The 15,544-nt window shown below is 46.4% G+C and overlaps 1 protein-coding gene across 1 annotated transcript in view; it reads left to right on the plus strand.

Annotated features, from left to right (window-relative positions):
- Positions 1 to 1,221, plus strand: part of FNDC3B (fibronectin type III domain containing 3B) — a gene marked incomplete at its 5' end in the record, with an annotated part of 174,282 nt that extends 173,061 nt beyond the window's left edge. Inside the window, one exon of the mRNA XM_082487273.1 lies at positions 819 to 1,221. Within this exon, the coding sequence (XP_082343399.1) occupies positions 819 to 1,130 (312 nt within the window). The 3' untranslated portion in view covers positions 1,131 to 1,221. The remainder of the gene's footprint in view (positions 1 to 818) is intronic.
- Between the last annotated feature and the right edge of the window lie 14,323 nt (positions 1,222 to 15,544).

Genomic DNA, 15,544 nt, shown 5'->3' on the forward strand with positions numbered 1-15,544 from the left:
TTTTCAGAGTTCGTAAACGTTACCAGTGGTCTTTTTCCATTTAAGTCGCAAAACTGTCTCTGAGATATTCCGTTCTCTCTCGTCTTTCTCATATGGTGACTCATGCTCTCTGAGTCACGCAGTACCTACTTTTGATTAACATAAATACGTGATGGGTTTTGGATTGCTAAAGAACCAAATGCGAAGCAACCGGGAGGAGCTTTTTTTATACCTTAATAATATTTTATTGTTTCCACAATTCTAAAAGTGTAATTTCTGGCAAGATTGCTGACTCTTGAGAGAAATGTGAGGAAAGTACATTAAAATAATATTTGTAACCAATTTTACACTTCCACAGTGAATGTTTTCCAATAACCTTAGTTTGCGGGTTTTCTTCCTTTTGGGGCCAAACGCGGCGCTTATGCCTTCATCGTGTTTGAGGCATATAGCCACGTTTTAAGAGTACAGAAATATGTTTGCAGTATTTATCACAGCCACAAAAGATGAGTACATCTTAGAGTTGATGCATTGTCTGATGTGGTGTCTGTCCTTGTGTGCGTTGACTCCGTTGAACACTCTGTATTGACACCTCTCCTGTTGGGACATCTCTTACAAGGTCCTCCACGTGCCTCTTTTTTTCCCCGAATTGACCTAGTGAGCTCTTCCCTTGAGAGCTGCAGCGATGTTTCCTTACAAGTCTCAGAGTTGCCCTAACTTTCTGGCCCAAATCCTTCCAACATCTACCGTCATTATATTTTTTATATTGTTTGGTGCTATGAAAGGAGGAGGAGGTTGTCTCGCTCTTTGTGTCTGACTGTGCTTGCTGGTTTGTTTTGAAGGTGTACAAGGGAGAAGAGACCACATTCCACATCTCAGGCCTTCAAGTCAACACAGACTATCGGTTTCGCGTCTGCGTCTGCCGCCGGTGCTTGGATACCTCACAGGAGCTTAGTGGACCTTTCAGCCCATCCGTTGCCTTTATGCTTCAGCGAAATGAGATCATGCTTGCAGGAGAAATGGGAAGCATAGATGACCCGAAGATAAAGAGCATGATTCCTACTGATGAACAGTTTGCAGCCCTCATCGTTCTTGGCTTTGCAAGTTTGTCAATTATATTCGCCTGTATATTACAATACTTCTTTATGAAGTAGAGAATTCAATGGAAGTTTGAGATACAAATTTAACTAATGCTACGCATTATAATCCACACATTTATTCAGATATTCCTTTTTTTTTTTTAAATCCTTTTGTCCTACCATACATTTTATATACTTCTCTTGTTTTTACAGTTCTAGCTTGAAGAAAGATAAATCAGTGTTTTGATGCACCTTTTTGAAATTCAAAACTAGGAAGTGGTCAAACTGGAGAAACAAGCAAACCAGATACCAAAAGCAAGATTGTTTTCCTTCACAGTTGCAAAATTGTCACCGATTTGCCTTTTCAACGTCGTTTTGTTTTTTTCACTGAAGTTCATACAATCTCTTATTTTATCTTGCTATTTAGGAAATTTTAATCATGAGTCACTTTTTTGTCTCTTCTTTTTCCTCCTAAACATTAGTCACGAGTGTGTGTATAGTGGTAAGACTAGAATACAGTGTTAGTCAACAGTACCAGGTTTTCCTTGAACAGTATTAGCAATGTTGCCTATGAATTATTCACTACATTTGCCCCACTTTTTTCAAGATAAAACGTAAATTGTTATTTTAACCGTTTAGTGCATTTAAATCGGAACGATATCCTGCAGTCGAAAAACCTGTTTAATTATCTGTTATTTTTACAGTTGCAACACTATAAACTGCCTGTATAAGAAATCAAATAACCAAACTGCATATAAATTATGAAGCATTATAGATTTTCTTTTTTACCATTTTGATTCCTAGCAGTAATTTTAAGTAAGAGGGCATTGTGCAATAGTTAGTTATTCCCATGTTCAGCTATTTAAAAGCTGCTTTAACTTGTCTGTTTGTCACTGTATATAACTGTTCCTAATCTAATACTAGATATTATTCTGTTATGTTCATCCTGATTTATATGATTAGAGCTGGTGACAGCTTACTGCCTCTACTGAATTAGGTGAGATTTACGCTCGATGTAAGCAAACTTTGCTGTCAGTTGGTCTCTTTATTTTTATTTTTCTTTTTTGGAGGGGTATCCATTTTATGGAACTTGTCTTGGAGGTATCAGAAATGAGTTCTGTTTATTTTAAATACCTTAAGTGGGTGTCTGTGCTGTTCCTGCCGCGGGGCTAATCGAAATAACTTGGTACATGGCAAAATTCAGACGGGAGTCCTGCTCTAACGGGAATGTCCCCCCTCCTCCTGCCTGCCCCTTCCAAGATACACGTTTTAATCCTTGAGACACTAGAATTTTAACTCTTCGGTCGTCGGATTATTTATATTAAGTCAACATTGTGCACGTACCTCAGGGACATAAATGAGCTGGAGGTGCAAATAGATTCCAAAAGGGTGCAACAGACACGGTGTATTTCCCTGCCTCTTGTTTTTTGTATATTTTTGCTACTTGGTTTTGCTTTTGTCCTAGCTATTTTGTGCTCTGTCTCCATCGTCTAAGATTCAGTGTCCTGTACTAGCATAATATTCCCTTAACCAAAGTAATGGGGAAAAAACAACATTATTTTTGTTTTAGGTTTATTTATACTATATACTGCATACAGTACTTTAAATACCAATTACAGTGCAATCTTTTATTTATTGTAAAAAAATAAAAAATAAAAAGTGTACTTATGTACTAATCCCCCTCCCCACCCTCCCCGTAGCATGTTATATTTTGTCTGTTTTATACTGTTGTACTTTAGGTCAACTTTTTACCTGGCAGCATTCCTAGTATTATTAATCTTCTTACGTTTTCTTGTGTTTTTGAAGATGGGAGCATCTAGTACATTAAATGCCAAAAAAAAAACATTATCAGTGATTCAGACGTTTACATGTATCCAAAAACATAATCATCTCTGGAAAGAAAGTGCTAAGATCAATGAATTATTCTGTGTGCCTCTCTAGATGTAGCAAATATTAGAAATGTTCTGTATTTTGTTATTGACTATAATTAGTTTAATTTAGCCTTGCAAACTAATGGCATTGAGCTAAATATATATATTTTTTTGGTTTTGCCAAAGTCATGGCTTGTCAAATTTATTTACATCTTATTTAAATTTATTTGTGATATGAAACTTTGTGACCTTGCATCTGTATTTTGTGAGCAAAGCATATACAGCTGTCTTCAATGGAGGGGAAAAGAGTGTATTTTTTAAAACAACGAAAAGACCGCTAGTTTGGAAACCCAGAAATTTGAATAGATTCCCTTCTTTTTTTTTTTTATTTTTGGAATATTGTTTCAGCAGTGCTGCTATGAAATCCGAGCTTGACCCCTTTTTAAAAAAAAATGCTTCAATAAAAAAAAGAAAAAAAAAAACCCACATCTTGTTTTAGACGATCTGATCGATTTTGAAAGTTTGAAATACGAATGATACTACAAGCAGCGAGCAGAAGTGTAGAGAAAAGCGATCGGTTACACTTGAAGCATTTCTGTCATTGCTAATTTGTTTGGTGTCCCTTATAATCACGCTAACGAGAACGCCCGGTCCAACCCTGCGCTTATGGGAGAAGGTATTCCGTAGGAGTTGGGACAGGCCCTAAACAAGTTCATTTGACATTCTTTTAGTTTGTATATTCTGCCATAGTGATTTGATTGTCACTCATATATTAACAAAACAAAAAAAAAAAAAAAAAAAAAGGAACCGTTCCTCTTTTGATTCCCGTTCGCGCTGACCCACCGGTCGCTGACGCCTTCTCTTCTCCGTACACCCCCCGCCCTTCGGGCACGGAGCCCAGCCCCAGGGCCCTCTGCCCCCGCTGGAATTAGGGACAACAGCAGAAAAATAAAAAAAAAAAGAAGAAGAAAGGTAGAAAGAAACACTAAATATTTAAAACCCTAAAGGAAGGAGAGAGATGTTTTTATATTGTTCTGCCTTTTTCTTTATGAACTTGAAACGTTTTCTAATCCTGTTTGTTGGCTACGGTAGCGCAGTATTCGGTGTCACGATTGAGAAGTGCCCTAACTGAATGTGTATGAACCTTATCCTTGCACAGTTCTTTAAATTGAAAAGAAAAAAAAAAAAAAAAAAGTTTTTACCTCACTATGGGAACATACATTCCAAGCTTTTCAACTTTAAAAAAAAAAAAAATAATCATAAGTTTTCTTGTATTGTAAATTTTAGACTATTTCATATGCATTGTATTAAAACTGCCATATCGATTTTAATGTATAGATTTTGCAAATACTACCCTATGTATGTAAGACTTAACTGTATCTGTAGTGTATATGTAATATATTTATGCCCAATAAATGTTTTAATTCTTTCTGGTATTACCAGGAGTTGTTTAATTGAATACAGCCCTTCCAGTCCTTTCTCGCAGGTCAGTGCTGGTGCTGCCGCCCGGAGCACGAGTGGGAGCCCCGAATTTAACCCGGGAATTTTCCTGGTTTGTAATCGGAAGGATTTTGCGTTGTTCGTGAAGTGTTTGGGCATAATCTGGTTTTAGGCTGAGCTAAATACCCCGCAGATTGCTACTCCACCCCCCGGGAGGCTGAAGCTCAGCCGGGCTGATACCCGCACCGCCCAGCCGACGGCTGCTGATGGTTTGACCGAAACATCACCCGGGGGGAATGCCAAATTCCTTCTCTCCTGAGCTGGTTTCCATGGCCCTCCATCTCCTCCTCTGTGGGAAATGGCGGTCCCTTCCCTGGGGCTGCCCGGCTTCGGACAGCCTCGGCTGTGGCAGTTTGTCCCCTTGGCAGGGCTGATGTCCAGGGAGCACAAGTTTATAGAAATAATCTCAAAAGTCGGGTTTCTGCAGTGTTTTGATCACTTCTTTTAAAGAGCTTGCCTGAAAATTTAAAGACGGTAAGAATATACCTAGATTTATTGTCTCTTTGTAACGAAACACTTGAAATATCCGAATGTTTCACTTATTTGTTAATTATGCAGTAAACGCAATTACTCATCATAAACAATTAATCCGGTATGTATACATGTTTCTTTGCAAACACATTAATGTTTGGTTTGCAAACAGCTTTTCTTCCTCAAATCACTGCATAAATACATTTTATTTCTTTGCTTTTAATTACTGCAATTTGCCACGTGAGTGGGCTTTTCCTAAGGAAATACAGTCATTTTTTTCACTTGGCCGGTCAGCCTTTTGTTCTTCGAACAGTGCTTGCCAAAACGATCTCTCTCTGACAAAATCTTTTAAATACGTCTATAGAATAGTAATTACCCCTTTGGTATCTGAAGAGGTCTTTTATTTTCAGTAGTCGCTGGTTTACAGTATTGCCGTGAGTGTCTGCAGGGGGGACGGAGGGGGGGTAAAGCCCACGGGAGCGGAGGGGGTTTTAGGAATTTGCCGTTTCAGCTCTGCACGTTGTCTTGATGTTGTATCCCACAGGTTCGGTGCGGAGGGGCCGTGTCCCCTTCCCGCACCCAAACCAGGCAGAGTCGGGGTAAATAGCACTGTTTCCGATGGATTTTGTTTTATGAGGAAAGGAGCAGCAAGTTGTTAACCAGGCTCGGGAAACGTGGTGGTTAACATCTCCTACCTGCTGGGAGAAAAGTTTCTGCTTTGAAAAGTTTTGAAACTGAGCAGAGGCTTGCCTTTTTAGATATTTTCGTGGCCTTACAGACGACCTCCAGGCTGGGGCGGTAGGTTGGACGCGGACCGTGGCACATCTCGCAATTTGAGCAATCTCCAGGTCTGCCCGCGGCGGAGCCTGGTCACCAGGCTGGTGGCTGCTGTTTCTATAGCAGCAGCAATTCCCTCTCTGCTCGGTAATCAAAGAGCCTGTTCCAAACCGGAACGGGTAGAATTTGTTTTGCTTCTGACTTCAGCCACTGTTGCAAGTTCGGAGCATGTTTGGTTCGGTGGAGGAGAGTGGAGCCCTGTTTAAAGAGAGGGGGGGGGCTCTCTGCATGAGGAACCAGTGTACCAGAGCGAGATGTGGTGCCATCTGAGCCACCCGCTCCCCGGGGACAAAGACGAAAGCAAACAGGATCCAGAAGTAGCATCAATCCATGTTGTTCACCTCCTGTGGAGCTTTTCCTGCCAGAATTGTTCAAGCCTTCAAACTTGAGGAGATGCTCCAATTCAGCCTGCTATAAATAGCCCTGGCTCAAAGGGAGGTAGATCTTCACACCAGCCTTTGTGTCAGGGGACCAAGGCTCTCCCGCCTCTCCCTCCTGGCTTGAAATGCAGTGGAGGTATTTGAAAATACTCCTGAAAATTAAATACTTTGGGAGCTCCAAGAGGCCTCCGAGGTGTGCTGTGTGAAGCAGCATCGCCTCATGGCCGGGTGGCTCAGCGTGGCCTGTGTCCTCAGCCAGGTGGGAGCTTGGCTGAGCCACCTGAGGTCTCTGAGAGCTTCCAGGTTTCCAGCTGGGGAAGAGTTCCCCGGGGGGTATCACTTCTCTGGTCTGAAGGGAGGGACGGTGGTGCCTTCTAGACAGAGTCGGTGGTGGTGGGAGCTCAGCGTTTCATCCTCGCTGCCAACTGAGGAACGCTGTTCTGCTGTGCTTGGCATCTGCAGGGAAGAAGGTCCATCAGGACCATGAGTCGGGGGTGAATGGGAGGAAGCAGCTCCAGCCTGTGTCCATCTCTAACGGGTGATTTAAGTCGCAGCTCTTCGATGGCCCCGATGTATTTTTGCCTTGTGCTGAAGTTTAAGGTGGCAGTTCACAGGATCACAGACTGGTCAGGGTTGGAAGGGACCTCTGGAGATCATCTAGTCCAACCCCCTGCCAGAGCAGGGTCACCTACAGCAGCTTGGACAGGAACACGTCCAGGTGGGTTTTGAATATCTCCAGAGACGGAGACTCCAGTGACACATGGGAGTCAATCTTAAACCGGTAGAAGTGGTGGGATGAGTGCTGAGGCCCACAGCACACCCAGATCCCCAGCTGAGGGAAACACCGGCCGCTGGGACGCTGATGGAGCTGAACTGCTCAGCTCCTGCCAGACCCAGCCCAAAAACCTGTTTCCTTTCTGCTTGCCTGTGTGCTTGTTTGGGATTAAACAGGCGGTACAAAACCCGCCCAGTTCATGTTTTTAAAGAAGGCTCCAGCTGCAACCCAGCCTTTACCCATTCATGCCAAACCTGAATGGATCCTTCGAGATCTCAGCAACCTTCGAGCAATTTTTGGACTAGGGAGATGGAGTGATTCCCCCCACCGGCATCAATGACACCTACATGAACCGGATGGTTTTGTTAGACCTGTCTGCACCCAAAGGTATTAGAGAAACGTTATAAAGACATTATTGTGGAAATGTGATGTATAAATTATATTTCCTGTGCAAATCTTATTTTGGAATTGTAGAATTATTGCAGGATTCGTGATGTATTGTGATTTATTGAGATGGTGTAGAATTATATTTTCTGTCCTTAATATTCACCTGCCTTGGAGTGAAGATATAAATGTCATGCCTTATTCTTCTCAGAAATGAGAATCACAAGTAAGTAGAGAGGAGGGTATGGACATTTTGTTTCCATATTCCTGTGGCTGAGCAGAAAGCCAGCTGAGATCCCTTGGAAGGGCTATTTCTTCGGCATTACATTTAATAAGTTCTAAACGATTGCATCTGTTTCTGCTCTTGACAATTGCTCTCACAATGCGCAGATTCTTGGCTGAGTGAAATAAAAAAAAAATCAGAGGTTTCACGAGATGCTTTCAAACCCAGCGGATTAGCCTGCTATCTGCTGTCATTCAGGTGGATGCGCTGTTATTAGTTTGAGTAGTTATTTATTGTACTAATTGCTGGCATAGACGGTATTGCATGCAATCAAAACTATTTTTAGGTCTACTAGCACGGTTAATAAATGACTGCTTGGGTCAATGTGCTCAGTGGATGTCATTTCTTGGTAATTTTATTAGCTCATCTCTCACTTTCTGTCATACGAAAGCTATTATTCTCTACAAATAAAATGGAGCACAGAGTAAGGATGCAGAAGTCCTGTGAGGATTAACGCGTGAATAGAGATGAGAAATTCACCCTAACCCAGTGCAAATATTGTATTTATTAATTCACAGCTCAAACGCCCTTTCTTTCCACAAAATGCTTGCGAACTGGTGGCCGTGTCCTCGGCTCGGCAGCGCTGCAGGCGGCAGCGTCCCCGGGCAGCACGCGGGGTGGGATGCCGCTTGGTGCCCGCCCAGCCCTCGCTGCGGCACTCGGGCTTCGGCACACTCGGAAAAAGTGGGTCCCTGCACCCAGCAGGGCCGAATATTTCCCGGGATGCTGCTGTACGGACTTTGCGCAGTGTGAGGTGTAGTTCTAAAGTTGCGATTGTGCTGGATCGCAGTGCTTAAGATGTTACTGCCCCCACCTTTGCCTTCTCTCCAGTATGGGGGTTCAGGGTTTCTGCTGCACATTGTAACTCTGTCTCATGGCATAGAATCAAAGAATGGTGTGGGTTGGAAGGGACCTTAAAGATCATCTCGTTCCACACCCCCCCCCCCCCCCCCCCCGCCCCAGGCAGGGACACCTCCCCCCAGCCCAGGCTGCTCCAAGCCCCGTCCAACCTGGCCTTGAACCCCTCCAGGGATGGGGCAGCCACAGCTCCTCTGGGTAACCCGGGCCAGGGGCTCAGTACCCTCACAGGGAAAAATTTCTTCTTGATATCTAATCTAAATCTCCCTTCTTTCAGTTTAAAACTGTTACCCCTCATCCTGTCACTACACGTCCTTGTAAAAAGTCTCTCTTGCTTTCTTGTAGGCCCCCTTTAGGTACTGGAAGGTGTCTGTCTTGTCCAAAGTGAGATGTGAAATGTTTTGAAATGAAAAGTGTCGTAGCTGCACAAACCTCTGGTTATTCTCTAGATAAGCTCTGCCTGGGCAGTGATGGTGCAAGCACCTTCCTCCAGCTCGTGTCAGCCCGTCTTGCAGGAAGGGATGTTTGATGCGGGTCTCACCACAGCCTACGGCAATGGCACTCCTCCAGCTACATGGCAGACTCCAAATTACACCGTGATGTGGGAAATCAGGCACAAGCCCACAGCAAAGACTGAAGAGAAAGCAGGTAAAACCGAACCTCTTGGGTTTTGACACCACAGCAAGAGTAGCTGGTCCAAAGTGACTTTGTCTGAGGTTGAAGCAACCAGGAGTAGCAGCTCTGCCAGTGGCATTGGTTAGCATTTTGTGAGAAAGAAACCACTGTTGTGGCCTAAGTATATCTGAAATGATTTTGTTTCCTTCTCTATGGGCGTTAGACCGGAGATGCTCAGGCAGCACCCAAGGCATGGGGCAAGGGATGAGCCCCACTCCAGCACATCTCCACCAGAGCTGGGGCACCAACCAAGGCACAAGGAGACCCTTGGGCTGGCCACCCGCTTCCCTCTCCGCCGGCTAACAATGGTTCGGTGGGTTCCAAACTGCGCGTTCCAGCCAAACTAGCTGGGGAGATGGCAGCTTTTGCAGCCCCACGCTGGTGCCCCTGGCGCAGCACGGCGAATTTTACAAGAATCAATTGTGTTGTCACCCCTGGATAAAAATACCAAGGTGCTATCGACCGGGCAGAGTACACGCCCACGTGTGATCATGGATATCGGCTTCACTTTTGATGAGGATTTGTAATATGAGGCTTTGCTGTCTTTTGTAATATCGGTGTGTTAAAGTTATTTAAATCTCTGCACCTCGGAGCTCGTCGTGCTGCGGGCTTATTACAGAACGGGCTCGTGGTGTTAGATTCCCTGCCTGCCTGCCCTAATGAAGGATGATTTGAAGCGCTGGGGTGTTTGTGGAAGGAGGCTGTGCAGAGGAGAACAATGTGAATAAAGGCTCGGAAATCGCCATGCCTTTCCTTTCTCGTGGACAGCACTGCAATCGGGAAAATCAATCAGAACGTAAGAAAAAAGAAAAGGGAGTAACGCTCTTCTCTTTCGATCCCGCAGCATTCAAATTGGGGCCAAATGCTGGTAGAGCATCTCCTGTGCCCTCAGAGCATCCTCTGAAGTTGACCATGGGGTACTTTATTTCTAAGAGTGATTTTATCTTACAGACTCACACGCGTCGCCAAACCTTCATTTCGCTCCCAGTGAGGGGAACGAAGCAAGCGTGGAGAGCAATAAAATGCCTTCTTTGCCAAGCGTTTTATCTCCAAGTACAGCTAGAGGAGCAGCCTGTAGGCTTTCAAAAGGATGCATCTGTGCAGAGAACAAAAGAGCAGTAGATTAGCAAGTGGGCAGCGCTTACGTGAGATGCTTTTTTGGGAGTTGGTACCCTCCTTGGGAGAGATGGCCCCGGGGTCCAGGCAGCAGTCTCACCACTGATGTCTGCTTGGAGCTCACCCCATGTGTGAAGGACATAGGTACTTGTCCATGAATGCCCAAAACCACAGGGAAGACTAAAGAGGCTGGGGATTGCTCACACCCCGTTGAGTGGTTTACTGGGTCCTCTGCTGGTGTTGAGTTTGCTCCTCAAGCCTGCTCGTGGCCAGCGGCGTGAGAGTGCCTTTGTAACGTGGTGGTGATGGGATCCAGCTAATACTGCAACAGCAAACGTGTCCAGCGAGCTGGGTTTGGGGTTTTTTTCTTTTTTGGTACAAGTATAGGGTTAATGAGGGGCTCTGAATTTTGCTCGCATTTGAGAATTCGTGGCACGCACCAGTCCACAACTCAGATCAAGAAGGGCAGTAACATGCAAGCGCTGGGCTTGGAAGGGAACTGAGACCCTTCCGCTGAGAAGAGCACCGAGAAAGCCTGTAAAAAGCCCACCAAGCATATGATTTACGTTCGATAATACTAATGTCCTATATTGTGTGCTGGCATGACAACCGTGCTAAGGCTCAACAGCCAGCAGGAGTGACTGCTCTTCAGCACCCTGTAAACCTTCGTTAATACAAGAGGAATTAAATTTGTCTTTTCTTCGTCCTCTTTCGCTACATTTGCATAAGCACAATTCAGAGGTAAAAGACAGATCGCAATCTAATATTTGCTTTTCTTTATTTTCCTAAACGGCAGCAGCCAGGGCTTCTGGAAACCCAAACTGTGATTTCACCATCTGATAGAGCCGGCAAAGGTGGACCCCACCACCTAACAAACTGCTCTTGGCCAAGGACATGGGACGTGAAGCCAAGCCCCTGGAGGTTTTACCTGTTTCTCACCAGAAATCACGTTTCAGAGTGAAAAGCCATTGGCAAGCGCGTCTGCATGAGGAAACTATTTTGCCCCTGTGAAGTTCCCGGTCTTTTTGCGGAGCTGGGAAGGAGTCCGCTGCGGTACCTCAGGTAGGTGTGCACGTAGGTAGGCCCTACGAGGATGATGGACCTGCCAAAATGAACAGAGAGACTTCCCGAATTCCCGTTAACGCCCTGTGAGCTTCCAGCTCCTCCGGGCACCGCGCGCGTTGCGGCTGAGCAGTGCGTAACTCCAGCTTAAACGTGCCTGACAGCAAATCGTGTCAATCACGCCAGGTCTTCCCAAGACGTGCCAACTCCTGCAACTGCGTCTGCTGGATATACACCCGGAGGATTTTCTGGGAAGCTCTTGCGTGTGTGCAGGCCCAGGGATGGGTGTAAGAGTCTGTGTGCAGATGGGGAACCCGTTGCGGGTGTAGATGTTGCCTCAGCCACTACTCCACGTTCGCTGGCTGATATTGACGGTCGGGATGCAGAAGGAGGGCTTCGGCGGAGTAGCCTGTGTCTCCTCGCTCAGGCTCCCGTTGGCTGAGCTCTCCGGAGGCTGCGGTGTCAGCCAGAGGTTACTTATTTCCCATCTAACGCTTATCTGGGGCTCCTGTGCCGAGCACTCGGGCGGCACAGCTCGGAAGCAGAGACGATGCTGGGAGCTGCCTGCACCAGCCCACAGCCCGAGGAGTAACACCCGGAGGGGGGTGGATCGACGGGGATCTGCACCCCACCGCTCTGAGACAGAGCTTTAGCCAAGCGCTTTAATTCCCTTTTTGTTAAACTGGGCTAATATCGTTCATTAAAATTTGCGAGGGTAAAATCTACTCACCCTGCTTTCCGCTGGGGGGGGAGGAGGGCGGTTCAGGGTGCGTGGGGGTAACAAGACGGGCACAGAATCATAGAATGGTTTAGGTTAGAAGGGGCGTTGAAGATCATCTAGTTCCAACCCCCCTGCCCTGGGCAGGGACACCTCCCCCCAGCCCAGGTTGCTCCAAGCCCCGTCCAACCTGGCCTTGAACACCTCCAGGGATGGGGCAGCCACAGCTTTTTGGGGCAACATGCGCCAGGGGCTCACCGCCCTCAGAGTGAAAAATTTGTTCTTGATATCTAATCTAAATCTCCCCTCTTCCAGTTTGAAGCCATTCCCCCCTGTCCTATCACTACATGCCCTTGTAAAAAGTCCCTCCCCAGCTCTCCTGCAGCCCCTTTAGATACTGGAAGGAGCTATAAGGTCTTCTCTTCTCCAGGCTGAGCAACCCCAACTCTCTCAGCCTGTCCTCACAGCAGAGGTGCTCTAGGTTGATTATTTTTTTTTTTATACATCATTTTGAATTTACTTCTCAAGATGGAATTTACCTCCTCAGGGCCACAGAGCATTCGCAAACGCTACAGCCTGTACGGAAGCCCATGGGGAGACACTGGCTGAGGGCTCAGAGGGACCACTAACAGCCCCGTAAGGAACGGGCTGATGGGTGCGAGCAAGCGCGGGGGTGTCTGGGGCAGCGGTGCGGGACCAGCTGCCTTCAAACCTGCAAAGGGACCGTCAGCATCAGCAGCCGCCGCAGCCGCCCTCCCGCCCGCTGCCCCGCACCTCCCCCCGGCCCCTCCGCCGACGAGGGGGGAGCACCGCCGCTACCGCAGATCCACGATGGAGACGAGGTTCTCCTGGGTGTTTGGGTACGTAACGGCTGCTGCTTTAAATAGGGCTTATGCAAATGTCATTTGACACAAACTTACATAAACACTGAATATCTATCAACTCAAAATTCGACATGTAAGTGCTATTTTTCCAGGTTTCTTTTTTTTGTTGGTTTTTTTTTTTTTTGGCAAGAGATACAATAGGACATGATTTTCTGCCTGTGCATGCCTCCATCAAAGGTACTTTTCTAAAATGAATGAACCTTTCTGGTAAAGTGCTTTTGACCTATTTCATCACCAATTTAACATGTTGCCAAGAAATAAAATGCAGTCAAATCGCTCCTGTTTATTTGTGAAGCCGTGATACAAAATGTAGAGTTAGAAAAGCTTTTAGAACTTGAGCTGCTTAATGAATGAACCTCCAGCTGCTTCCTGTATGGGCTGCTCGCATGCGGGTCGCTGAGAACACAGCAAAATTTCGACTCATAAAGCCCCTATACATTTTTTTCAGTCAGAACTGGCAAATTCTGTTCCTACGGGGAAGAGTTTCCAGAAATGCAGCCTATGCCTGAAAGAAATCTTCCCGCGGAGCTAAGTCTGCCACGCTTCATGAATAGCCCAGCTCCCGTCTTCCCTGCGTGTCAAACAGGTCTCAAAAGCCGTGTCCGGACCCAAAATGGAGCCGGGGAGAGACACCCGCGCTCTTTCGGGTAGGGAAAGGCTTTGGGGAGAAGGCGCCAGGAGCACGAGGTGCCGCAGAAACGCCCTGGGAAACGGAGGAGAAACGCTTTGTCTCCGCTGGAAAGTATTCGCCGGGATAGCGGTGCCCTGGGAACGGCGGGCGGCTCCATCAGGCGTCACGGACGATGCCACCGGGGCCAGCGCGGCTGCGGCCGGCGTTGGGGGGGGGGGGGGTTGCCACCGCCTGCAGCGCCTGCCCTGCCTGGGTGACACCCGCTAGAGACAAGGCAGGAGGAACCTTGCCCCGTGTTACGACCCCGGACAAGTTGACGAGACCTGTCTCTGACTGGCTTCGCTGAGCTGTTCTTAGGTAAAAAAAAAAATTCTATTGAAATCTTGATTGCGCTTATTTCCCCCCCCACCCCCTCCAATTAAGTTATTTCTTACAGCTTAGGCAATATCTCTGGAGGCAAGCAATGCCGGACTGGTCCACCAGCGCTGCTGGGGAGGTGTGTATCTTTCCAGAGGCATTTGACAACAGTTGACTTTTACGATGCAGAAGTGAAGGTTATCCACGTGGGGTTTTTTTTTTTTTTCTTTTTTTTTTTTTTTCCCCCCCAGATAAAAGCGGTTCATTATACACTGGTACCTGTTTGAAGAAGCAAACTCTATTCACCCTCTGGAGTCAAGGCGTGCCAGTAAGTGAGACTCCGCTGACTTTAGCATCACTGTATAGAGAAGTTTTAGCGCTGAGGGAAGCAAAGCCGGTACAGTGCCGGCTGCAGGAGTGACAGCAACAGTGAGCGGTAAGTGCGTCCATGTTTCCCGCTGGATCTGAATTATTTTCCTGCTTGTGCAAGGCTCGTAGGACGGTGGCTGCTCTTTTGTAACAAAAATCATAGAATCATAGAATCAGTGAGGTTGGAAGGGACCTTTAAGATCATCAAGTCCAACCGTTAACCTACCCTGATAAAAACACCGCCACTCCTAAACCATGTCCCTAAGCACCTCATCTACCCTTTTCTTAAACACCTCCAGGGATGGTGAATCCACCACCTCTCTGGGCAGCCTATTCCAATGTTTAATAACCCTTTCAGTGAAAAAATGCTTCCTAATATCCAATCTAAACCTGCCCTGACATAACTTGAACCCATTTTCTCTTGTCCTATCACTTGTCGCCAGGGAGAAGAGGTCAGCTCCCATCTCTCTAAAACCTCCTTTCAGGTAGTTGTAGAGGGTGATAAGGTCTCCCCTCAGCCTCCTCTTCTCCAGGCTAAACAACCCCAGATCCCTCAGTCGTTCCTCATAAGGTTTGTCCTCCAGACCCTTCACCAGCTTTGTAGCCCTTCTCTGGACACACTCCAACACCTCAATGTCCTTCTTGTAGTGAGGGGCCCAAAACTGAACACAGTACTCGAGGTGAGGCCTCACCAGTGCCGAGTAATGCACTGTATTGTGCCGAGTAAATGCATGTATTTTGCTCGATTGCGCCAAATGTTCAATGACTTGCAGAAACAAGTCCGTGTCCTACGGGAGAAGGGAGGAGTCCTGCCCTCCCTCGCAAGGAGCAGCCGGTCCCCTCCTTTCTGACTTTTGCGACCCCAGATTCAAAGTTTTACATTCTCCTCTATACACAAAGTAGTGGCGATTTCACAGTGTTGGCATAGTTAAAATTTGCAGACTCTCCTGATGAAATGTTAGGATAAATGAATGATTTGTACGTTTAGAGTTTATACGCAGGAATTAATTGTCTACACAGGGCTTTAATGCCGCTGTTATTCTGGTTTAAAAAGAAAAAAACAACCAACAAATCCCAGCAAAAAATCGTAGCCTAATCAAGCTAGTTACACAGGTTTGGGAAAAAAACAAAAAAAAAACAAAAAAAAAAAATTAAAACCTAATGATGCAGCTCCTCAGCCAGGTAAAAGCCTCTGCGGGACCGCTCTGGCCATGCCGAATTGCTTCTTACAACGGAGACGCGGGTTTGACCCGCAGGGAACGGAGCAAGCCCGGCAAGTCTCGCACGCCGTGGGTGACGCCGGTACCCGTTTCACACC

Source organism: Vanellus vanellus (genome assembly GCF_965231255.1).
Source record: "Vanellus vanellus genome assembly, chromosome: 8".
In the NCBI taxonomy this organism is placed as follows: Eukaryota; Metazoa; Chordata; class Aves; order Charadriiformes; family Charadriidae; genus Vanellus; species Vanellus vanellus.